Below are 21,777 nucleotides of genomic sequence, written 5' to 3' on the forward strand. Positions count from 1 at the left end.
TCCCCGAGCTTACCGGTATATAATCCACAACTAGCTAACTAACTTAACGTTAATAGTCAACTACGCCGACTTGAGCAATTGACCTCAAGTGCCGGCTCTTAGGTGGAAAAGAAACATGCTGCAGGCGCATTATGTTTTGCGACTCACTCCGCGGCTACTCTTAAGCGTTCTTGACCCGCATGTTCTAGAAGCGGGTATGCGGGATGGAGTATTTTGTATAGCACGGTATTTCCAACAATTAGATAGTAATTTGAGTTTATCAAGTGGGATTTAAGGGGAATATCCAAAAGTAGCCTACGCCAGCGTAAGCAATGTTCGCATATGATGGAAGGTGAAAAAAGGACACAGCTTAAGACATAGGAACGCTCAATCAATATCCATCATATCCTTTGCCGACAACTCACGTTCAGGTAAGTTTCGTCTCTCATTCTCATGAGTGCCTGTAGACAAATCCACCGAACTGGATACCGTACTCGAATGCTCACTGGCCAGATGGCTGCTGTGAGAGATTTTGATATCTTCTCTAGACCTCGTACTCTTCTGACGACGCCTCTTGGGACTCAAGAAGGTGCTACCCCGTCCCATGTCAACATCAACACTCCAGTCCTTTACGGGTTGCTGAGTGTTTTGATCATTCTGATATGAAGTTATTGAAGTATCCGGCTTTCGTTTTCTGCCTCGTTTGTGTCTGACAAGTGGTGGTGTATCGGTGCTATCCGAGTCGCAGTAGAGACCGCGTAAAGAGCTCAGCAATTCCCTCTGCCACTGCTCCGTTGAATCTAGTAGTTTCGGTGTAGCAACTGATGTCGGGGTCACATCTGTCTCTTCGTCCGGCTCCTCAACAGCATAAGGTCTGACGATTTCCACGTCAGCCTCGTAACCGGCATCCTGCGCCGCACCATCATCTGGTAGCATATCTCCGAAATAAGTATTATCTTCTTTCGGATCCCTTGAGGCGCGTCGACCGTGATCAACTGGATCGCCCGTGGATGGAATGAAGCTTCTTTTGGGCGGAGGACCGGGTTTCTGGCGACCACCGGGACATGATGGCCTGGGCGAGGAAGCCGAAGTCGTTCTTGTCAGCGGTCTCTTGCCCATGCTCTATTGTTCGATAGAGCGTCAACCGACGACGAGGACGACGCTTCCACTCAAGTCGATTCTCTGGTGGATGACAGGGACAACGATGGTGGAGGAGGGCAATGCGGGGCACGCATCTTGGAAGCAATCGTTCGGACAGCTCATTGATAGCCAGTAGCGTATCGAAACGTAGGAAACATAACTCCTGCAATGCTAAACTAGCCCATGTGTTTTTGTAGAACCAACAAGGCGAGTAATTATTGTGAGATTATTCTAAGAGATACAATTGTGGTGAGGATGCCCCTGATCATTGAGGTTGCCGCTAATTCTATTGGTCGGGCCCACTCGCTTAGTCGCTCCCTGACGGCAACCACAAGTGAAAGCTGGCATGTCTGGGAGTTGTTGTTGTTGTATACTTCTCAGCTTCTTGTCTTCGCATTGCATCCTCGCCCACTCCTTTCATTTCAACGTCGTGCGCGAGCGGGTGAATGCGGTGTTTTTGACATTGATTACTTATTAGACTGGCCTGTATAGCTCGCTGCTCCGCAGCATCGGCCTCCCAAGATGTCGGCTCCAACAATGCTCACAAAGGCAAGTGGACGTCCCCTCATTACGTGTAATGGTATGCGATGAGTGAGCCAACTCTGACCTTTATTCATGTCTACAGTTTGAAAGCAAGTCGTCCAGAGCTAAAGGTCTTGCTTTCCACCCTACACGTCCATGGCTCCTTGTTTCGCTCCATTCCAGCACAATTCAATTATGGGATTACCGCATGGGTACACTGATCGACCGTTTCGAAGAACACGATGGCCCTGTTAGATCCGTGGCTTTCCATCCTACGCAAAATATATTCGTTAGTGGAGGAGATGATTATAAGATTCGACTGTGGTCGTTACAGAGCCGGAAGAGCATTGCTGTGTTGTCAGGTACATCCAGAACAATGGTCCAAACATCTTGAAAGCTAGCTTACTGACGTTCTATAGGGCATCTTGATTGTATGGCAATAGTTAACCCCAGTATAAGCTGCCGCTAATTGCTTTAGATGTTCGAACTGTTGCTTTCCATCATGAATTACCTTGGTGTGTACAACCTCCCAACGTTGGCTTCGACGAACGTATCTGACAACATTCAGGATCTTGTCATGCTCCGACGATCAGACCATTCGAATTTGGAACTGGCAAAACCGAAGCCTCATCGCTACCTTGACCGGTCACAACCACTGTTAGTATCCTCTACTCCATGTGACTATTCAACTTACTCACAATCCATAGATGTCTGGTGCGCACAATTCCACCCCAAAGAAGACCTCATCGTATCCGCCTCCCTCGACCAGTCTGTTCGCGTTTGGGATATCTCCGGCTTGCGCAAGAAACACTCCGCACCGACCTCGATGAGCATCGAAGATCAAATGGCTAGAGCAAACAGTCAGGCGGACATGTTCGGTAACACCGATGCTGTTGTTAAATTTATTCTCGAAGGTCACGACCGAGGAGTGAACTTTTGCGCTTTCCACCCAACCCTGCCACTTATTGTTTCAGCTGGTGATGATCGACTAGTTAAGCTATGGAGAATGAGTGGTTAGTCTGCGGCGTTTACCGGAATACTCTTGACCTTGCTAATTCCTATCTAGATACCAAGGCTTGGGAAGTTGACACTTGTCGCGGACATTTTCAGAACGCTTCGGCATGTATCTTCCACCCTCACCAAGATCTCATCCTTTCCGTCGGCGAAGATAAAACTATACGTGTCTGGGACCTTAATAAGCGTACTTCGGTCCAATCGTTCAAGCGCGACCTCGACCGATTCTGGATTATAGCCGCTCACCCAAAAATTAATCTTTTCGCCGCGGGTCACGATACCGGTGTGATGGTCTTCAAATTGGAGAGGGAACGTCCGGCACACACCCTTCACCAGAACCAGCTTTTCTATGTTACGAAAGAGAAACAAGTGAAATCATATGACTTTACGAAGAACACCGAGTCTCAGCCTCTGCTCTCGCTGCGCAAACTTGGCGCCCCATGGGTTCCCCTGCGAACAATTTCATATAATCCCGCCGAGCGTGCAATCCTGGTGACTACGCCTGCCGAGAACGGCACATACGAGCTTATTCATCTTCCACGGGACGGTACAGGCGCTGTTGAGCCAACAAACTCATTGCGCGGACAAGGAAACTCGGCTGTATTTGTTGCCAGGAACCGATTTGCTGTTTTTAACCAGGCCAATCAGACGGTCGATATCAAAGATTTGAGCAACTCGACTACAAAATCAATTAAAACACCAACCGGTACAACGGACATTTACTTCGGTGGATCTGGCGCTCTCCTTTTCATTACGCCAACATCTGTCAGCCTGTTTGATATCCAGCAGAAGAAGCAATTGGCCGAACTTGCTGTGTCTGGTGTCAAATATGTTGTATGGTCAAATGACGGCCTCCATGCCGCACTCCTCAGCAAACACAATGTCACCATTGTGACCAAGAACTTACAACAGTTGAGTTCCATCCACGAAACTATCCGCATCAAGAGCGCTACCTGGGACGATTCTGGTATTCTCTATTACTCCAGCTTGAACCACATCAAATTCTCTCTGTTGAACGGTGACAATGGTATTATCCGCACCTTGGACCAAACCGTCTACCTTGTTAAGGTAAAGGGACGAAATGTATACTGCCTTGACCGAAACGCGAAACCCCAGATTTTCGAGATTGATCCGACAGAGTTCCGTTTCAAGAGTGCATTGGTGAAGAGGAACTACGATGAGATGCTTCATCTTATCAAGACGTCTAGCTTAGTTGGTCAAAGTATCATTGCTTATCTCCAGAAGAAGGGATACCCGGAGATTGCTCTTCAGTTCGTTCAAGATCCTCAGACTCGCTTCGAGCTGGCTATCGAATGTGGAAACTTGGATGTTGCTATTGAGACAGCCAAGGAGATTGATCGACCCAAGCTGTGGAGTCGTCTGGCAACTGAAGCCCTTGCTCACGGTAACCATCAGACCGTGGAAATGGGATATCAGAAGCAGAGATTGTTCGACAAGCTGTCATTCCTGTATCTCTCCACAGGAGATCAAGAGAAACTTTCAAGGATGGCCAAGATTGCCACTCACCGAAATGACTTTACTTCGCGCTTCCAGAACGCTATCTACAGAGGCGATGTTGAAGATAGGATCGAGATGTTCAAGGAAGTTGATCTTTGTAAGTTGATTAAGCTCTTTTATGGAAAACCATCAACTAACCAAACCAGATCCTCTTGCGTACGTTACTGCCAAAGCTCACGGATTGACCGAAGAAGCGGAGTCTATCCTTGAAACTTGTGGTCTTACCGAAGATCAAATCAAGTTGCCCACCATTGGCGAATTCGAACAGACCCCCGTGCCCATTGTTCCTACTTTCAAGGCCAACTGGCCTACAAAGGCTGCTGGGCACTCTGCTTTCGAGAAGGCGCTTCTTGGTGAAGTTGGCGGAGCCGAGGAAGAGGCTGCTCTGGACATTGAGGAGGAGGAAGAGGAGGCTGCAGCTGCAGGTCAGGACGTTCTTGAGGAAGAGGAAGAAGATGTTGCTGGCTGGGACATGGGTGACGAGATTGCCGTTGAAGAAGTGAATGACTTTGTTAGCGTCGAGAACGTAGATGCTGGGGCATCAATTTCAGAAGCCGATCTCTGGGCTCGGAACTCTCCATTGGCCGCGGATCATGTGGCAGCAGGATCTTTCGACACGGCCATGCAGCTCCTCAATCGTCAAGTGGGAGCTGTGCAATTTGCTCCTCTTAAGTCGAGATTCATGGAGATTTACACCGCTTCAAGAACATATCTTCCTGCTTCCACCGGTCTGCCTCCACTGGTGAACTACGTTCGCAGGACAGTCGATGAAACAGACTCCCGCAAAGTTCTCCCAATCATCCCTCGGGATCTCGAAACCATTGCCAGTGTCGATCTGCAAGAGGGATATGCAGCTATGCGATCCAATAAACTCGAAGAGGGTGTTAAGATCTTCAAACGTATCTTGCACACACTGCTTGTCAATGTCGTTTCTTCCGAAAGTGAGGTAGAACAAGCGAAGAAGATCATTGCCACTGCCAGAGAATATATCCTCGCGATGTCCATTGAGCTTGAACGTCGTGCTACACCTACAGAGAATCCTGAAGACCTTAAGCGAGCCCTTGAACTTTCCGCTTATTTTACCATTCCCAAGCTCGAGGTTGCTCACCGTCAACTAGCCTTGATGGCCGCTATGAAGCTGGCTTTCCAGAACAAGAATTACTCTTCGGCTCTGAGCTTCGCCAACCGCATGATTGCCAACGGTGGGTCCGCCAAATTGCTTGAGCAGGTGAGTCTTGAATATCCGGTCTGTGCGTTGTTTATAATACTGACAAGAACTTTACAGGCCAAGAAGATCAAAGCCCAATGCGAGCGCAACCCGCACGACAAGATTGAGGTCGACTTTGACCAATTCGCCGATTTTGAGATTTGTGCCGCGTCATACACACCCATCTACAGCGGCTCCCCAAGTGTATCGGACCCATACACCGGTGCCAAGTATCACGAACAATACAAGGGAACGGTGGACCGCATTGCAGAGGTTACCGAGATTGGTGCTCCTGCAAGTGGTCTTCGACTTTTCGTGTCTGGTCTATAGATGTTTGCATTGTGACTTTTGGGTTTTGTTTGTGTGGAATCAGTGTAAAGACGTTATGAAGGCCTGTAATGCCAATTTCTTCTTTTGCCTTTTATTGCAATTATTTATATAATCCTTTTGTTTGTCGACTATAAGAGGCGCAATTCCTTTTCTTATGACAAAAGTGTTTTCTCTGATGAAAGATGGGAGGAGATTCGGAGCGAGTCAGGTCATCAGAAAAATAATATGAACATGAGATTCCTAATATACACTATATCTAAGTTCGTAGCATCAATGTAAGTATGTACAATCATGAGAAGAGAGCCGTTTATATCCACACTGCTGAGGGCTTATCACATTTTATAACCAGACCCCGCCTAGCTCAGAGACGATGGATTAATCACATCGCCCATCCTTCCACCCAGTCCGCCACCTCTCCTCCCACAACCTACAATCAAACTCCTTCTTCCCCAACTTCCGATTCACGGCATTATGTGCCTCACACATCCACTGCCCAAACTCCGCTCGACTCGACAACCGCGGCTCATTTTTGCCTGTTGGGTCGGACATCCAGTTTCGAAAATCTTCGGCGCATGCCCAGCAGGGGTACAGATTGGAGAAGAGGCCGAGAAAGGAGCGCATTTGGGTTTGTTTTTCGGTGGAGGCGGTGGTTGGGTAGGTTGCGGTCAGGGTGTGCAGGAAGGTCCACGTTGATCGGCCGAGTTCTTCGACGTCGGGGGGGCAGTCGGCTTGGGCTGAGGGGGGTGGTGGTGCTGGTGTTGATGTGGCCGAAGCAGCTGCAGTGGCAGCGGCAGCGGCACCAGCTGCTATGCCGCCGGAAGTCGAGGCTTGTTTGAGCATTGCGCGCCAGGAGGCAGCTGATGTGCATGTTTTGCATCTGGAGTTTGTATGTTAGTTTGATGCTTTGTCCTCATTGCCACAGGTTTTGTCGTGAGTGTTGTCAATGTAGGTAGAGGGATTGGGAACATACGGCTTGCCATCCTTGTCCAGTACTACGCCCGGGGGTAATTTCTGGCCATCGGGGAGTGTATTAGACGCGCTTGGTCCTGCTGTAGCACTCATGATGATTGCGTACTATTCCCTCTCCCGCTTTGTTCCCTCGAATCGAATTGAAGCGTAGATGCTGAACGAATGCGTCGATAGAGTAATGAACGACGAAGGACTTAGAGAATCCGAGGGATTACTTAAAAAGTTTTCTGGTATGATGGAAGAGAGAGAATTGCAACAAAGAATGAAAGAATGAATGGACGACCGACGATTAATAATGCTGGCGCTATAGTTAGTTAGTTGCCGGTATCAAAAAGTCACCCGCATTCGGGCCGCATTAGCTCCGGCTGCACTAGAGGAAGATCATTCAATCTGGAGGGAAGCTTGGCCATGACGCGACTTCCGATAGACCTCGTTTTCTACTCAACGAGTACAAAACACCTGGCATTAGGACTGTGTTGAACTCCGATAACTGCGTGGGATTGCAACGATTTCCATGAAAACCCACTTCCACACGCCGACCCGCAGCCGGCGCGACAATTGATGATACCATACGACACCACGCTACTTACTGTACGATTTAGCACTACGACTATACAATGCCGAGACGACGCATTGTCGAGGATTCTTCGGATGAAGACACGGACAACTCATCGCATTTGATGCCCTCGGATGACCGCTTAGAAAAAGCGCTACGAGATACCGTTGCGAATATCTTTCGAACAGGGAAATTAGAAGAATTAACCGTCAAGCGCGTACGGCTAGCAACGGAGAATGCTTTAGGCTTGGACGAGGGGTTTTTCAAAGCACATAAGGAATGGAAGACGAGGAGTGATCAAATAATCAAAAACGAGGCTGTACGTGTGATGCGTTATCTACCAAAAACGCAATAATGATCGATGTCTAACTTGTGCTGGATTTGCTGTGTGTAGGAGAAACATGAAGAACCACAGGAAGATGAGATAATTGACGAACCGCCCGCACCGCCGACAAAACCACCGAAACCCAAGACGAAAAAAGTTGCTAAGCGGGTATCAGAAGAAAACACATCGGTCAAGAAGAAACGCCGAAAAGTCAGCAGCGAGGTAGAATCACCGGAGGTCACTCCGCCGCCGGTCGATGAAGACGGAGACAACGACGAAGAAGAAGAAGAAGCCAAAAGCGCTTCCCCGAAAGTTCCCAGTAAGGAAGCAGTGGCAGAACAAGGAGAACAGTCCGAGAGTGAAATGTCGGTGTTGCTAGACGAAGAACCCAAGAAACAACGACCAAAGAAAGCACCAAGTGCACCGAAGGCGCGAAATACGAAGAGCACATCAAAACCCATCACCGATCTAGATCCAGATCAAGCAGAAATAAAGCGTTTACAGGGATGGCTCATTAAATGCGGTATTCGGAAAATGTGGGCGCGCGAATTGGCTCTGTATGATACTCCGAAGGCGAAGATCAAGCATTTGAAGAAGATGTTAGAAGATGTGGGTATGAAGGGCCGGTATTCCGCTGACAAGGCTCGTCAAATCCGCGAGGCGAGGGAACTTCAAGCGGACCTGGAAGCTGTAAAGGAGGGAGCCTCTAGATGGGGTACAGGAACTGCACAGGATGAGAGCGGTTCCGAAGAGAAGCCTCGAAGACGGTTGGTCAAAGGCCGTCAAAGTCTTGCGTTTCTTTCCGACGACGGCGAAGAGACCGATTAACGAATCATGTTGATAGTATATGACCCCATTTATACGGCGACCAGAGTTGTTGTCTTAATAGTAATCGAAATAATAACCCCGTATGACGACGTGAAACTCATTTCTCGTCCTGTCATTCATTTGTGAGCTTTCCCTCCACTGATGCGCTGAGCAGCTAGACTGAAGACGGCGACCGAGGATATAAAGAGCACTAGATTGTAGAACTGTAAAAATTAGACGTGTATTCGGATTGTTGAGACATGTAGTCTTACAGCAGTCCTCGAGTACTCGTTCTCCTCGGCTTCTGAACGAGCTTCCACAAATAAGCGTCGCAGATTCGGAAGATTCGCCTGTGTTGTCAGGAAGAACACTCCCGCGATAAAGAAATGGATCGACTCACCATGCTCGATACGTCCTTGCGATGATTCAAAGAGTTGCAGTTGATGTGAATCTTGAAGGTTAAGGAGGAGGAGGAGGAGGAGAAGTGGAGAAGTACTACGTAAGTTAGTAGGAGCTCCGTCGAGACTACACTACACAGGTGGGTCATCAACTTTCAACACTCTCAACTACCCAAGAAGGCAGGCAGGATTACTAACTACGTGTTAGTTAACTTAGTTGTACGTACTTATCTACGTAGTAAGTGATTCATAGTCTAGCACTCCAGTGCATAGACCAGGCCTTACTCCGCTAGGGATAGCCTTTCCTTAAAATTGGGGGCGCTTGAGAATTTACCTAGATATTTGCAGACCGGACGAAATCATCCACCATTTATACGACCTCGGGAGGCAGTGCGGCTCACGAGCATGAGGCATGATTCTTGACATTCAACGACTAGTGCATCGGTGAATCTTCCAAGTGGCAGCTTCTGAGACATTGGTTCTCTCGCTTCCACTGATCAGCGAGACTAAGCAACCTCTTCAGTGTTTGGTTCTCGTATTCTTTGTCTCTGGGTTCCTGTTTATCCTTATAAATGTCATCTCCTCGTATTTCAAAATGAGATTACTTAGAAGGATTCTGTGTACATTATTCTACGGCCTTGTTCCTGGTCACATTCTATCTCATCAGTATGCAACAAGCGCGGCTTCTTAACCACGTTGTAGCCCTCTTCCATCGCACTTTGAGATTGAAACTACCTACTTTTACCAAGGCTCAATCACGCTTTCTTTTCATATTCATACTTGCGTATCTTGCCGTCCTTCTTCTGCTGCGCTGGCGGGTTTCCCATGACCCTGGCTCTCCCTTCTTTACGGTCCAAGGTTATGCGCCCAAGTACAGCCTGACAAGACTACAGCAAGCCCAGACTTTTTTACAAAACATTGTCCATTCTGATATAGAGAGGATCAAGAAAATAGAACATATTAACGAAATAGGTCCAACATTGCCACGTCTGTGTATTGGCATGCCGACTGCCCGGCGTTCTCAGGAGCAATACGTTGATATCACCATCGCTTCGCTTTTCGCTCAACTGACTCCACAAGAACGAGCGCAGATACTATTCAATCTACTCATCGCTCATACGAACCCGGATGAACATCCTTTTTACGATGGGTCGGCATCGACCGTGAATGCATCTCGACTGGCCGACAATGTCCTCTTCTATCATGATATTGCTGGCGGCTCAAAGGCAATGACAAACACGATCCGTCAGCTTGAAGAAAAAGGAAAATTTCATGAAAAGTCGTATTACGACTACGACCTTTTATTACACCAATGTGCTGCTTCCATGGCTCCGTATATTTTGATCCTGGAAGACGATGTTCTCGCACAGGAAGGCTGGTATGCTCGAACAATGGAGAGCTTACAGAAGCTGGATACCGAGCCGGGAATTTCCCGTTTGGGAGGTGAATGGTTATATCTACGGCTTTTCTTCACCGAAAAGTTCCAAGGCTGGCATAGAGAACACTGGCCTTCTTATCTGCTCTGGAGCTGTGTTACAGTTACACTGGTAGCCGTCGTTCTGCTTTTTCTTCGTTTCCGACTGTCCTCATCGTCAGCATCTTGGTCGTCGTTGCCTTACCCACACTTATTTCCCCAGAACCCGGACCTGAAGAACCACCACATGCTATCTCTTCCATTCATCTTGATCTTGACTTTTATATGTGTCCCAGCCCTTATAATACTGTATTTTGCTGCTGGCCCTCAAACAGTACAGCCGCTCCGTCCCGGGATTCATGTCATGAACAACTATGGCTGCTGCTCACAAGCCTTTGTCTTTCGGCGGACGATGGCTCTCAAGTTATTGGACTGGTTTGATGAACGTATCGCGGCTGACATAAAGTCCACTGATCCCAACAACGAAAACGGACGGAAATATCTCCGTGGCTCTGTCGACAGCGCGATGGAGGTCTTCGCCAATGAGCAGAATCTGCAGCGATACGCCCTTGTTCCTAGTGCCTTCCAGCATATTGGAGCTCAGACGTACAAAGAAAGCAAAAACTCAAGAGCACGAGAGTTGTATAATATTAGTGGTGCTCGTGGGATTTGGAGTTTCGGGTTTGAGCAACTCGTTCCACCGGCGTGATTCAAGATGCGGCTAAGTACATGTAGCGTGAAGTATATATATATATCGTCGAATGGTTCAAAAGAATATTAGACCGTTGGAGGAATTGATACATGTAATGACTATCATCGATTTCACTGGGGTCAATTGATAGATTCAATCAGATTTTGTGCGGTGGTTAGTTAGATCATTCCATCCAGTACGGTATTTGTCGAGCCCTAAGCAGATTCAATTGTCTACGGTATTGTACGTGTCGCAGCGGACAAAAAATCGGCCTTATTTCTTTGGTATGTTTCATGAGAATTAACATTGAAAAAGATTATTCATCAATTGATTTCAGTTAAAATTCTTCTTTATTTTTGAATGTATGATTTCAGAGTTCTATTCTACTGCCCAATGCAAGCAAGCATATACCGGTATTTATCACGTTTGACATTGATTTTTTTTTTTTTTTAATTACTAGATATTTTAAATATAATATTCTTCAGCCATTTATTTTCAAGATACTACTACTATCACTAACTATTGGATGGCTCTCCCTTTATAACATAAAAGTCTCTATATACCGTAACTACCAACTAGCTAGCTAATTGACCATTAAAAAGGTTGGCCCCTAATGGCCACCTACCTACTACTCAGCAATCGCTTCCGCCGGAAAACAAAAGAGATTCCGACAACAGACCACTCTTATTTTCTGTCTCCGTTCAAGTCAGCAAATGTTCATGGCCACCACGTCGATATCTGTTTTACTTGTATAACATCTTCGAAAAAAATACCACAAGAGTCCGAATCCCACTCCCACGAGAGCCACCACAGCACGTGTCCCGACTTGCTACATCTTTGTGCCAGCCAATCCTCTCGGGAGCTGTCCTCACCCCGCGCTCACACTCGCCCTCGCCATCACGCCTTTTCCTTGACATACTTGCTATTGCGGAGGCGCGACCCCGTCGCTGCTGAAGCTTCATTTTGTCTGATATGGCGGTCAATCGGTTACGGAGCGCCTTTGCGGTGCCCAAGAAAGGAGAGACGTTTGAGTTGAGGGCTGGATTAGTGTACGCGAGCCTCTGACAGACAGTCTCGATTGAATGCTAACGTTTTGTGGTGTTTTAGTTCTCAATATGCATACGAAAGGTACGAACATTCGCTATCACATAAGACCGACCGCTGACCTCGATTCCAGGAAGGATGCGATCCAAAGGACTATCATGGCGATGACGTTGGGTAAGGACGTTTCTGCCCTATTCCCGGACGTCTTGAAGAACATCGCGACCACCGATTTGGATCAGAAGAAGCTTGTGTACCTTTATTTAATGTAAGATCACACTTCTTCGTACGGCTACATGCGACTAATAATATACAGGAATTATGCCAAATCCAACCCCGATCTCTGCATTCTTGCCGTGAACACTTTCGTCCAGGATTCCAAAGACCCAAACCCGCTAATTCGAGCACTCGCTATCCGAACAATGGGGTGTATCCGAGTCGATAAAATGGTGGACTACATGGGAGAGCCGTTAAGAAAGACGCTCAAGGACGAGTCGCCGTACGTTCGCAAGACGGCAGCTATCTGCGTGGCCAAACTTTTCGACTTGAACCGAACCATGTGTCTTGAGAACGGTTTCCTTGAGACTCTGCAGGAACTGATTGGAGACCCGAACCCGATGGTCGTTGCAAACGCAGTGACTGCTCTTGCCGAGATTTCGGAGAGTGCTCCGGAAACGAAGGCGCTGGACATCAATTCCGCGACACTTCGCAAACTGCTCATGGCCTTGAATGAATGTACAGAATGGGGTCGAGTCACGATATTGAACTGTTTGGCTGAATTCAGAACGACCGATGTCAAGGACGCGGAACACATTTGCGAAAGAGTCGTCCCACAGTTTCAGCATGTCAACGCCAGTGTTGTGCTGGCTGCAGTCAAGGTTGTCTTTTTGCACATGAGGTACATCAGCTCGGAACTTGCGACCTCTTACTTGAAGAAAATGGCACCTCCATTGGTCACTTTGGTTTCATCGGCGCCCGAAGTACAATACGTCGCGCTACGGAACATTGATCTTCTCCTTCAAAAGCAACCGGACATCTTGAACAAAGAGCTGCGTGTGTTCTTCTGCAAATACAACGACCCTCCTTATGTTAAGTTCCAGAAACTCGAGATTATGGTCCGGATAGCGAACGAAAAGAATGTTGACCAACTGTTGGCTGAACTCAAGGAATATGCTCTCGAAGTTGATATGGATTTCGTAAGGAGGGCAGTCAGAGCAATCGGTCAGACAGCCATCAAGATTGAAAGTTCTAGCGAGAGATGTGTCAACACTCTTCTCGACTTGATCAACACAAAGGTCAATTATGTTGTGCAGGAGGCCATCGTTGTTATTCGTGACATTTTCCGAAAATACCCTGGCTACGAAAATATCATCCCAACATTGTGCAAGTGTATTGATGAGTTGGATGAGCCTAATGCTCGTGCTGCTCTTATATGGATTGTCGGTGAGTATGCGGAGAAGATTAGCAACGCTGGCGATATCCTGGCTGGATTTGTAGAGGGTTTCAACGAAGAGTTTACTCAAGTAAGTTTGCACATTTATCTGACGATCGATCAAAACTAACGGTCTGCAGACACAATTACAAATCCTTACAGCCGTTGTCAAACTTTTCCTCAAGCGTCCCGAAAAAGCCCAGGGTCTAGTGCAAAAGGTCCTTCAAGCCGCAACCAAAGAAAACGATAACCCTGATATCCGTGATCGAGCTTATGTCTACTGGCGGTTGTTGTCAAACACTACCGATCCCAATGCAGCCAAGAATGTTGTCTTGTCGCAAAAGCCGCCTATCACGACCACGATCCAGACATTACCACCAGCACTGCTAGATCAGTTGCTTGAAGAAATGTCGACATTGGCTTCGGTCTACCACAAGCCCCCTGAGCAGTTTGTGGGTCAGGGACGTTTCGGTGCAGATGCTGTCCAAAGAGCCGCTATTGAGTATGCTCCTCCCACTAGGCTCAGATCAAGATGATACTAATATATGTTAATAGGGAACAACTTCAAAACGCGCGCGAGAACCCATTGGCCGCAGCCGCCGCCGCCGCAGCAGTATCAGGCGCAACGCCTCCCGCCCAATCCCAAGCCAATGCCGAGAACTTGTTGGATATCGACTTTGACGGCTCTGCACCCGCATCAGCTCAAAAGGAACCTCCAAGCGGCATGTCCGGCCTAGAAGGCCTAGCCGGAACCCCCATGCGAACTGAATCTCCCGCTGTCGGCTCCAGCACCACTCAACAAAGCAACAATCTCGACGACCTTCTCGGTGTATTCGGCAACGATAGCAGCTCCAACTCCAACTTCGCTGCTCTGGGAGGTTTGGGAACTAGCAGTGGTGGAGGTGGAGGATTCGGCGGCTCAAATGATGATGATTTGATGAATGGATTCCAGAGTTTGAATGTTTCGAATCCGACATCACCGCCACCGCAGCAGCAGCAGGCTGGAGGTAAAAAGACGAATGATGATTTGCTGGGGTTGTTTTAGAAAGAATATGAGTTTTGTTGCTGTTCCACCTTCCTTACTTAGTGTATATGTTTTATATAATATATATACTCTTTTACTTTTGAGGATTGTAGATGTGAAATAGAGCGGGTATTGGTGGATTACATTTGATATTCTGATTAGTTACCGCAAGCACACTATCAAATACATCTGTGAAAATACTGACTTCATAGTACAGAATTCCAAAAAAAAAAAAAAAAATTATCATGACAGTAATAGCCCCTTCTAAGCCACATTATTAGTATACCCTCCACAGGAGTGCAAATCCAATATCCAGATAAGTAAGTTTACTCTCGTAACACCTTCGTAGCCCTCAAAATATCCTCAAGCGACCAACAAGGTCCACCGGGAACCATCTCAGCCCAAACCTCATCCGAGACCGCGGCATTAGAATCCAAAATACTCCAATTGGGGCTTGGCTCGGGCTTGATCCATTTGAAGTCTTCGACTTGGTCCCATTTGTCGCTGTTGTCGGGGTGGTTTTTATCTAGGGCCTATCTCCAAGGGTTAGGAATCTGGGGAAGGGGGTTTGGTTTGGGAAGGGCCCGGGGGGGGGGGGGGGGGGGCTTACGTATGTCTTTGGAATCCTGCTAAAGCGGATTCGGGTGCAATCCTCAATTATAGGGTTACTAGTGCAGCTGAGGTAGACATCGACATCCGTGCAATTGTGCATTCGGAATTGACGACATGAGACCACCACGACGCTGTGCTCTACATTCGTGATGTGCGCTGGTCCATCGACCTGGCCGCATATAATCAGACTCTCTTTGACACCTTTGATCGTCAAACTGGCGAATGGTTTTCCGTCTGTGGTCGGAATGGACATGTCGACTACACAGTGACGTAGTGAGGTGATTGAAGCTGGGACCGCGGCGCTGGACGCAGAGGCTGGGAGCATTATGTGAAGGCCATAATGCTGATCGACAGCAACAGACGATGCATTTGAGAAGCTGGGACGCCGGATGTCGTTTGATTTCTTCTCCAGGGCTGCGCTGTCCTTGCCTTCGTCGAGGAAGGTGGCTGAGGAAGTGGGTGCGATTTCGGGTCTGAGTTGGGGTGTTTCGATGTCGTTGACTGGCGTAGAGGCGTATAGAGGGGTGAGGTTTCGGGATGAGCTCACAGAGGAGGTGTCTGGCGAAAGATAGCCAGGGACGATGCGACGACCTTGGGCAGCGATCTCGGCAGCGTCTGATAGGGATAATGCGGAGGAATTCTTCTTGGTCTTGAATGAGAATTTGGCTCTGGGTTGGATTGTGGCTCGAGTCTCGGAGAGTTTATCTTGTAGGGCTTTGATTGCCTGTGCAAACGTAGGCAATTAGTACATCGTCAGCGAGAACACGCTGGCTGGAAACGTACTTCAGCATAGATGCGTTGATCATATGTGGGGATGTAGCTTGATGCATCCTTGACCTCGTTGGAGAGGCGTGCAATGCCAGCTAGACAGTAATCGGTGGCATCGGAGCGTTCACCGGCTACGAGAGACGTATCTGCCAGCCGGTCCATTTGTTCTTGTAAAGCTGAGCAATTGTTAGCTCGTAGCCTCAAAGTATCAGTGTTGAGGGATATACCGGTTATTTCTTCCTGGAAGTAACGGAAGAATCGATCCTTTAGAGGAAGGTCACTCTTTGAAACGTCCTCCTTTGTCCCGGGACGGACACTATCCGCAAGATTTGCAATACCCGCCATTGTGCTTGATTGATCAGTGGAAGGGAATCAAGGTTGTACCTGTATGAAGGTAATTCCTTTGATATATTGGAGAAGCTCGGGTATGTGTTCCTCAGCTAAAGTATTGATGACGTCGGGTGCACAGCATTAGACCGGGAATAGATTGAGAACTCAATGCTGGTACTGTTTGTGGGTACATGTATAATTGAAGAAGCTAGAATATCAATATGATGAGGAGGATATATATCTCAATCTCTGATAGTCAAGTGACTGGATCGTATGAGGCACGCTCAATCGGCTGCGGGGGGGGATTATTGTGGCATCAGGAGACGGCCGCGTCGACAGAACGTCGCCCAGCTGATTATATGCTTTAGTAATTAAGAAGAATTCAATCGATCGAATGAACGATACAATGGCAGTGCCGGTGTACAAAGATGAGAAAGATGACCAAGGCAGTTTGTTGAGGGGTAAAGTAGTATCTTCTTCAACCATAGTAGACCAGAGCTCCAGAAGCTACGGTAAAGTGACGTCGATCCACAGGCCGAGCCAATCAGAGTGCCGTATTTACGCCGTAGGAGGACTAGCGCTCTCACACGTGTTGTTTCTCCAGAGACATCGTGGAGAGCTTCATCTGATTAATTCTTCAATTGCCAATTGCTTTTTTGGTACTGCTAATACGTATCACTGTCTACATGCAAGATGCCGTAGCACACAGACCAATCAGCCCTTACAACAGATCAACCGCCCAGTTTGAAACAGGCTCGACAATGCTCCAAAACACACATCATCCCTCCCTTGCAGCGGGTGGGTGCAAGGGCGACTTAACCAGACTCGACTATTGACGTGAGTGGGTGATCTTCTCAGGGGCTGCCTTGATGTTGATCTTAGAATATGAAGATGGTCCTGCCCCGTCGTATAGCAAGCACTGCAAGCGCCAGCCGGTTCACATGAGAATGGCTGTAAACACACAACACCCGCGGACATGATGTCTGGTGAGACAGGCATGCAAGTTGCCCGCAATATCAAGATCGCCAGATCGACTTATGGGGGAACTCTGTGTTACGTACCAGTCAGTCTTTTAGAGCGATCCTTGGCCCATTCTTCACGTCGAAGGGATAAAAATAAGACTCGGCGGAAGGCACCAGCCAGCTTAGTTGATCCGGCGTGGCTGCCTTCTACCACTAAATGTAGCCTGTTCCTTCTTTTGTTTCCGACCTGCTCCTCTAATCTCTTTCTCTCATTGTTGTGCATGAGACCGTTCACTTATTGTGCTGTGAGATGTATCTGTATTCCTTCGTTCTCGGAGCTCTGACTCTGTTATCTGCTCCAGTTGTGGCAGCAACAGCAGCTACAACCCAATATGAAGTCGTCGAGCAACTACGAAGAGTTCCGGATGGATGGGTACAAGGTCCCAGGCCGTCACCCTCGATGTTGATGCAATTCCGCCTTGCCATGACTCAACCACGAGCCGGCGAATTCGAGCAACATGTGATAAACATTGCAACGCCCGGGCACAAAATGTACGGCAAGCACATGAAGCGTGATGAGGTCAAGGCCTTTATGCAACCTTCCGCCGAAGTCTCAGATGCCGTCGTGTCATGGCTAAAGTCAGAGGGCGTTTCGGACAACTTGATGGAGGTAGACAGCGACTGGGCTAAGTTCATTGTTCCGCTACACCAAGCAGAGAAGATGCTGAACACGACCTTTTATATTTTCCACGATGAAGACAAGACCGTGTTTAGAGTGCGCACTTTACAGTACTCGGTACCCAGAGAAATCCATCAGCATGTCCGACTCATTCAACCAACGACCCATTTCGGACGGAACAAGGCTCACAAGAGCCTAGTTCACAATCAACAAAAGATTGACACTGCCGCACAGGCTAATTGCAACACATTAATCACGCCAGACTGCTTACGAGATTTGTATAAACTAGGCAATTTTGTGGCAAGCCCAGATCCCCGTAACAAGTTGGGCATTTCAGGATACCTAGAGCAATATGCAAGATATGATGATCTGAAAGCATTTTTGAAACAATACGCACCACAAGCGAAAGACGCCACTTTTACAGTTCAGGAAATCAATGGCGGTCTGAACGACCAGTCTTCAAATTCTGACAGCGTCGAGGCATCTCTCGACATGCAATATGGGATTTCTTTGTCATACCAAACGCCAACGATATTCTTCAGTACAGGCGGCCGTGGTCCACTGATCCCCGATGCGAGTCAACCCAACGCCAGTGCTTCATCAAACGAGCCTTATTTGGAGCAACTCCATTACCTATTGAACCTATCAGACGAAGACTTGCCGGCAGTGCTGTCTACTTCGTATGGGGAAAATGAACAAACTCTCCCAGAGTCGTATACCAACACTACATGCAGTCTTTTTGCTCAGCTTGGAGCCCGAGGCGTGTCGATCATCTTCAGCAGCGGAGACGAAGGAGTCGGCCAGGCATGTCTCACGAATGATGGAACCAATAGAACACGATTCAATCCTATTTATCCCGCTTCCTGTCCGTTCGTCACTTCAGTTGGAGGAACCTACCAAATCAATCCAGAGCGAGCAGTGGCTTTCTCTTCTGGAGGATTTTCTGAGCGCTTCCCTCGCCCGTCATATCAAGAAGATGCCGTTGCATCCTATCTATCCATTTTGGGTGACCGGTGGGAGGATCTCTACAATCCAGGCGGACGAGGCTTTCCTGATGTGTCTGCTCAGGCGCATGCTTATCTTGTACGAGATCACGGCAGTTTTATCCAAGTAGATGGAACCAGGTCAGTAACCCCCTTCTTAACAAATTTGTTTTGTGCTAATTCTCTTTTAGCGCTTCTGCACCAACTTTCGCGGCCATCATCGCAGATTTGAACTCGGTGCGACTGGACAACAACCAGTCTATTCTCGGCTTTCTCAATCCTTGGTTATATGCATTAAATGGCGCCGGGTTTACAGATATTATAAATGGCGGCTCAAATGGGTGCACCGGCAAGGATTCTAAATCCGGTGTAGCGACGCCATATGTTCCTTATGCCAGTTGGAATGCCACTCCTGGATGGGATCCAGTCACCGGCTTGGGGACGCCTCTTTTTGATTCCCTGTCTCAACTTGCTATTGAGGCATGATTGTCCATTCTTAGATTAACTCGACAAGAGTCTGTCGGGACTCGTTAGTATGAGATAACCATTACGAGAATGTATTGCTACTGATATTATTGCTCTGAAGCTGAGTGGATTGAGAAGCTGTAGATTCTTCCTAAGGCACAGAACTGAGGCCGGTATAAGAAGGCTGTGAACAGCGTGAGGCCAACTAGTTTGACGGACAGGATTCTAGAAGATGCCACCACCCTCATTACTATGATCATCGTCATACCATTCGAACACCGTTTTGAACTCATGGAGGTACTGCATCCAGGAAGCTCTATTAGCGAGTTTGCATATATTCAAGGTAAAATAAAAAGGTTCAATACACCCATACCATAACACAAGGCTCAAAACCCACCGGTCTCCTTGTAGCTCCAAACTCCTTGATGGTTGACTCTGAATGATCCGCTGAATTACCTGAATTTTCGCTATTATTCATACCGCCAATGACCAAGAAGAGAGATGATTAGGATATCTCAAGCAAGAATGATATTGGAAGGATGTACATGTAGTGAGATCGATTCATTGTGGCTTCTGCAACTTGAGATTATAGAACGAAACTTCCAAGGTTGTGGACTGTGCTGACGTGTGGGAGTTTGTCATTTGAATATCAAGTATCATAATGACCCCTTCAAACTTAGCCGGCAAATAGGTCTGACAACTAAGGGCCTTCAATGAGCCCATTCATTTCCAAGAACCCTACCTCCGACCTTTACCGGTCCAGTAACAGCCTGTATAGAAACAACCTATCTTGCCCATCCATCATTCGGCGTAACATTCATCCACTTGTGCATCGTAGCCCTCTGCACAAGGCTATCACCAGATTTGAGTATGCGCATCTCCCCAGAGTCAAGCGTAACCTCTACCTCCCCTTCAACGACCACAATTGTATCCAGAGTCATGGTTCGATGCATCCCGCTCTCAGCTCTGGGAGCCATGGAGATTATACATGCCGCAGCGCCATTGTCGGGCATATACGACGCTCCCCTGGGAAGAAAGGGCTTATACGGTCTCGTTGATACCGGTCGATGTCGGACTCATTCGAGAGATTTGGTGCAAAGTGATGGGTTGATGAGATGATGCAGATATCGCCTATTGGGATTGACATTGAGTGCTGAGAAGCTGGAGGTTTGGGGGAGAAAATGGCGGTGCCGTTGGAATCATGGGTTGTTATGTAGTGAGCCATATTGCGACAACTCTGACGAGAGACAAGATGTCTGAAAAGGGGTGTAGCGGAGAGGAAGTATGTGAGAAGTCATGGAGGATTGCTAAGTACCAGACATAGCCTCTAGAAATCAGGGCTTAAGTCCCCTTTTAAGTAGCACCGCTGCTGAGCGAATATCAACAGATCCATCTATCTATACTCAAACGTTGAGTTAGGGCATAACTTAGTACTCCACCAAACCCTAGCTGTATCATTCAATACTCTGTATACAATCCAGATGTCGGAGCTCGCGTTTTTGGTTCCACCGGCCGGCTTAATAATATATGCTCGCAACACGGAAGTCTCGCGCACGATTTCGCCGACCTCGCTGAATGATCGTTCATTAGTATTCAGAATCTAGAAATATTGTTGAAGCAGATATCTGTTCAGAGAATGGTGTGCGTGGTATTGTTGATCTTGTCAAGGCGGGCAAGCTCCCTGCTTTTCAACATGTTTATGCTGCTGGTTTGTCCATTTATTTATTCCATGGGTCTAGAGCCGAGAGCGTTTTGAGGGTTCGTTAACATGAAAGGTAGCTAGCTGGTGGTGGATACACGGCTACGCCGTTGCAGGATATCAGCACAGAGGATTTGCGTCAGATCATGACTGTCAATTTTGAGTGGAACTTCTGTACGACGGCCCCCTGACTATCGGCGATCCTCTTGGGTAGGACAGCGACTGACAACTAACAACCATTAGGGGCATACCGAGCAACGATTCCATATCTACTCAATCAAAACGATACACGCAGTACCTGGACTCTCTGCACAGGCTCTCAAGGCGATCTAGGGGCTCGTGCCGCGCCCGCTATGACACAGGGAGCATTATACTCCATGGCCAATGTGGCATGCCGCGACAACTACAAGACGAACGTCCGTTTCAACGAGATTTATCTAGCATTGCGTGTCGAAGTAGACGAGTCGGCAGCTAAGAATGACACAATGAAAGCTTCTGACTTTGCGAAGTGTTATGCTGCTCTGCTCTCTGACCCTGGAGTTCGTAGTAGTCGGGTGAGCGTGTTTGGTTATGATGATTTGGAGAAGTTGAAATATGAGACCAAAGTGCAGCTGTAGAATGACAAGAGGAGCTTACTTCAGGATGCATTACGTTGAGTCTTGAGGAATGTGAAAAATTATGAGGATATAAACATGAACTGTAAAGTAAACTATGAATCGAAATGAAATTGGAACCTTGTGGAAGCGTTGCCGCTTTAAACTGGGTGCTGGATCACGTGCTCTCCACTCATTATCTGGAGCTTCAGCCAAGCTCTCATGACTGACAGTCAATCAACACATCACATCATTCATCAAGAGCTATTTGAACACATAACTCTGAACTGAGATAACCTCCAACCAAATCTCTATCCTT

General features: G+C 47.6%; 9 protein-coding genes across 9 annotated transcripts; 6 read left to right on the forward strand and 3 right to left on the reverse strand.

The window, feature by feature from the left end:
• Nucleotides 1-366: 366 nt before the first annotated feature.
• EYB26_009739 (uncharacterized protein) lies at nucleotides 367-1,098 on the reverse strand (the record flags this gene model as incomplete). Its single annotated transcript, XM_054268986.1, has 1 exon — nucleotides 367-1,098. One exon carries the CDS (start codon nucleotides 1,096-1,098, stop codon nucleotides 367-369), a length of 732 nt encoding a protein of 243 aa, XP_054124961.1.
• A 543-nt stretch (nucleotides 1,099-1,641) lies between these two features.
• On the forward strand, nucleotides 1,642-5,710 carry EYB26_009740 (uncharacterized protein; the record flags this gene model as incomplete). Its single annotated transcript, XM_054268987.1, has 9 exons — nucleotides 1,642-1,668; nucleotides 1,745-2,003; nucleotides 2,061-2,072; nucleotides 2,120-2,156; nucleotides 2,210-2,298; nucleotides 2,349-2,654; nucleotides 2,708-4,270; nucleotides 4,320-5,401; nucleotides 5,459-5,710. 9 exons carry the CDS (start codon nucleotides 1,642-1,644, stop codon nucleotides 5,708-5,710), a joined length of 3,627 nt encoding a protein of 1,208 aa, XP_054124962.1.
• Nucleotides 5,711-6,085: 375 nt separating this feature from the next.
• On the reverse strand, nucleotides 6,086-6,772 carry EYB26_009741 (uncharacterized protein; the record flags this gene model as incomplete). The annotated part of the gene is made up of 2 exons (XM_054268988.1): nucleotides 6,086-6,587; nucleotides 6,681-6,772. The coding sequence occupies 2 exons, from the start codon at nucleotides 6,770-6,772 to the stop codon at nucleotides 6,086-6,088; spliced, it is 594 nt and encodes a 197-aa protein (XP_054124963.1).
• A 524-nt stretch (nucleotides 6,773-7,296) lies between these two features.
• On the forward strand, nucleotides 7,297-8,388 carry EYB26_009742 (uncharacterized protein; the record flags this gene model as incomplete). The annotated part of the gene is made up of 2 exons (XM_054268989.1): nucleotides 7,297-7,554; nucleotides 7,630-8,388. 2 exons carry the CDS (start codon nucleotides 7,297-7,299, stop codon nucleotides 8,386-8,388), a joined length of 1,017 nt encoding a protein of 338 aa, XP_054124964.1.
• A 1,045-nt stretch (nucleotides 8,389-9,433) lies between these two features.
• On the forward strand, nucleotides 9,434-10,888 carry EYB26_009743 (uncharacterized protein; the record flags this gene model as incomplete). The annotated part of the gene is made up of 1 exon (XM_054268990.1): nucleotides 9,434-10,888. One exon carries the CDS (start codon nucleotides 9,434-9,436, stop codon nucleotides 10,886-10,888), a length of 1,455 nt encoding a protein of 484 aa, XP_054124965.1.
• Nucleotides 10,889-11,842: 954 nt separating this feature from the next.
• EYB26_009744 (uncharacterized protein) lies at nucleotides 11,843-14,388 on the forward strand (the record flags this gene model as incomplete). The annotated part of the gene is made up of 6 exons (XM_054268991.1): nucleotides 11,843-11,919; nucleotides 11,978-11,998; nucleotides 12,048-12,179; nucleotides 12,228-13,434; nucleotides 13,484-13,845; nucleotides 13,899-14,388. The coding sequence occupies 6 exons, from the start codon at nucleotides 11,843-11,845 to the stop codon at nucleotides 14,386-14,388; spliced, it is 2,289 nt and encodes a 762-aa protein (XP_054124966.1).
• A 305-nt stretch (nucleotides 14,389-14,693) lies between these two features.
• On the reverse strand, nucleotides 14,694-16,092 carry EYB26_009745 (uncharacterized protein; the record flags this gene model as incomplete). Its single annotated transcript, XM_054268992.1, has 4 exons — nucleotides 14,694-14,900; nucleotides 14,978-15,703; nucleotides 15,763-15,923; nucleotides 15,975-16,092. The coding sequence occupies 4 exons, from the start codon at nucleotides 16,090-16,092 to the stop codon at nucleotides 14,694-14,696; spliced, it is 1,212 nt and encodes a 403-aa protein (XP_054124967.1).
• Nucleotides 16,093-17,349: 1,257 nt separating this feature from the next.
• Nucleotides 17,350-19,187, forward strand: EYB26_009746 (uncharacterized protein; the record flags this gene model as incomplete). The annotated part of the gene is made up of 2 exons (XM_054268993.1): nucleotides 17,350-18,842; nucleotides 18,893-19,187. 2 exons carry the CDS (start codon nucleotides 17,350-17,352, stop codon nucleotides 19,185-19,187), a joined length of 1,788 nt encoding a protein of 595 aa, XP_054124968.1.
• A 1,672-nt stretch (nucleotides 19,188-20,859) lies between these two features.
• EYB26_009747 (uncharacterized protein) lies at nucleotides 20,860-21,482 on the forward strand (the record flags this gene model as incomplete). The annotated part of the gene is made up of 3 exons (XM_054268994.1): nucleotides 20,860-20,874; nucleotides 20,946-21,039; nucleotides 21,109-21,482. The coding sequence occupies 3 exons, from the start codon at nucleotides 20,860-20,862 to the stop codon at nucleotides 21,480-21,482; spliced, it is 483 nt and encodes a 160-aa protein (XP_054124969.1).
• Between the last annotated feature and the right edge of the window lie 295 nt (nucleotides 21,483-21,777).

This window comes from Talaromyces marneffei, chromosome 8 (genome assembly GCF_009556855.1).
Source record: "Talaromyces marneffei chromosome 8, complete sequence".
NCBI classification, from domain to species: Eukaryota; Fungi; Ascomycota; class Eurotiomycetes; order Eurotiales; family Trichocomaceae; genus Talaromyces; species Talaromyces marneffei.